At 48.1% G+C, this 2,289-nt stretch overlaps 1 protein-coding gene across 1 annotated transcript; it reads right to left on the bottom strand.

Moving 5' to 3' along the window:
* Positions 1 to 1,035: 1,035 nt before the first annotated feature.
* On the bottom strand, positions 1,036 to 2,001 carry LOC123350159 (olfactory receptor 52B2-like). Its single transcript, XM_044988584.1, has one exon. The coding sequence runs from the start codon at positions 1,999 to 2,001 to the stop codon at positions 1,036 to 1,038; it is 966 nt and encodes a 321-aa protein (XP_044844519.1).
* Positions 2,002 to 2,289: the final 288 nt, after the last annotated feature.

Below are 2,289 nucleotides of genomic sequence, written 5' to 3'. Positions count from 1 at the left end.
TGAGATAACTGGCTCTGTGGATATAGGGAAAGTGCTAGATGTGACACATGTTGATTTTAGCAAAGCTTTTGATAGGGTCTCCCACAGTATTCTTGCCAGCAAGTTAAAGAAGCATGGGCTGGATGAATGGACTATAAGATGGATAGAAAGCAGTGACCCTGAGAAGAATTTAGGAGTTCACATATCTTTGTAATGAAAAACAAGTTATTGGGTTCAATACAGGGATGACTGGGTATAATTCTAGGGCCTGTGTTATACAGGAGGTCAGACTGTGGTTCTTTCTGGCCTTAAACATTATGAATCACCATGTTTGCTGTGGGGTGGGGTGGGGGGGTCTGTGCTGCCCGAGCCATGTCCTCATGGGGTGGATCTCCAGGTTGAGGAGGCCCATGGTGGCACAGTCAAAGCCACCCCTGCTTGGGTTCTGGGCTGTGTGGAGAAGGGCCATGCAATCCCTGCACTGTCTCCCTGAGGGGACTTGATCCTGACTTCCATGCTGGCCCCAAAGTGTGCTCACTTTGCCAATGAGGAAATTGAGGAGGAAAGAAATGAACCCAAGGTGACACAGCAGGTTGGAGGCAGGACCAAGACTAGAGCCCTTGTCTTTCAACCTACAGCCCAGGGCACTTCCCACTGGCCTATGGCATAGCCCCCTTGGCTGCTGCTTTCTCTTGCCATTCAGACTCCAGCTCAGTTGCAGCTTGTCACAGAGGAGATGCACACACCGTGCTCTCTCACAAGGTGATTTTACATTTGTGCTTTCTTGTTCTGCTTTCTTGCTTCATCTTAGAACAGAGACTCATTCAGTCGCTCTGCTTTTTGTAGAAATGAGTGGTGTTGTTGTAGCCATGTGGATCCCAGGATATTAGAGAGACAAAGTGGGGAAGGAGATACCTTTCATTGGACCAAATTCTGGGGACGAGAGAGACCAGTTTTCGAGCTCACGCATTGGAAGTACATAGTTACAAAATCCTTATAGTTCAAATGAAAACCTGCCTTTAATTTTCAAGTTCCAAACATTTTTTGTTGCCTACTTTAGCTCAGCAGGGAGCTTCTGCTGCAGCATCGATAAAACACATTGATCACCCGTTTCAGGATCTCTTTTGTTGTCACCCCATAAACGATGGGGTTTAACATGGGGGGAATGAGCACATAGAGGTTGGCCAGGAGGTTGAGAATATAACCTGGGATGATGTGCCCAAATCGGTGTGCAAACGAGGAGAAAAAAGATGGGATGTAGAACATCAGTATGACACAGAGGTGGGAGCTGCAGGTGCGGAGAGCCTTGAGCCGGGCGTCCTTGGAGGGGAGCCGGAAGACGGCCCTGAGGATCAGCCCATAAGACAAAGCAATGAGCACAGCATCCAAACCAATTACTAAAATAGCCACAGCTACGCCATACCAGACATTGACTGTGATGTCGTCGCAGGCCAGCCGGGCTATGGCCAGGTGCTCACAATAGGTGTGAGGCAGGAGTCTGGTTCTGCAGAACTTCAACTGCTTCACAAGAAAGGTGAGAGGGAAATTTGTACAGAAACTTCTTGTGACAACTGCCAGCCCTATCTTCCCGATCACAGACTTGGTTAGCACGGCAGTGTATCTCAGGGGGTCGCAGATGGCAACGTACCGATCAAACGCCATGGCCAGCAGGATGGCCGACTCGGCCATAAAACTGACATTGATGAAGAACATCTGGGTCAGGCAGGCAGCAAAAGAAATTTCCCCTGCTCTAAACCAGAATACAGCCAGCATCTTTGGCACCGTAGTGGTAGATAACAGCAGATCAACAGTGGCCAGCATGGACACGAATAGATACATGGGCTCATGGAGGCTTCGTTCTGTTAGTATGATGAATAGTAGGAGAGAGTTCCCAAAAAGTGTCACAATGTACATCAGACAGAAGGGGATGGAGATCCAGACCTGAGACTCCTCCGTACCCGGGATGCCGGTCAGGATGTAAGTTACAGGGTCAAAAATGGTGTGATTATCAGCTGGCATCATGTACTATCACTTGGATCTTCTGTTGAGTTTCCAGGAACTAACAGCAAAAGAGAAAATCAGTGAGAACTCCATTGTCAGCTAGCACTGTACTGCATTTGTTGACAGAATCATAGATACCATCAAAAACTTTGTTGTGTGACAGCTGCCTCTCGTGTGTGACTGTAAATCCAGAAACACGTTTGTACTGCGGAACTGTAGGAGGAAGAGAGCCTGAGACATAAGCCCTTGAATTAGAGGCCTAGTATGAGGCCTGAGGCCTGGGCTAAAGTAACAGTCAAAGCCTTGTTG

This window comes from Mauremys mutica, chromosome 1 (assembly GCF_020497125.1).
Source record: "Mauremys mutica isolate MM-2020 ecotype Southern chromosome 1, ASM2049712v1, whole genome shotgun sequence".
NCBI classification, from domain to species: domain Eukaryota; kingdom Metazoa; phylum Chordata; order Testudines; family Geoemydidae; genus Mauremys; species Mauremys mutica.
This window is presented reverse-complemented; position numbering and strand designations above follow the sequence as displayed.

Coding starts and splice junctions, on each gene's coding strand:
- LOC123350159 (XM_044988584.1), bottom strand. CDS start 2,001: ATGATGCCAGCTGATAATCACACCATTTTTGACCCTGTAACTTACATC.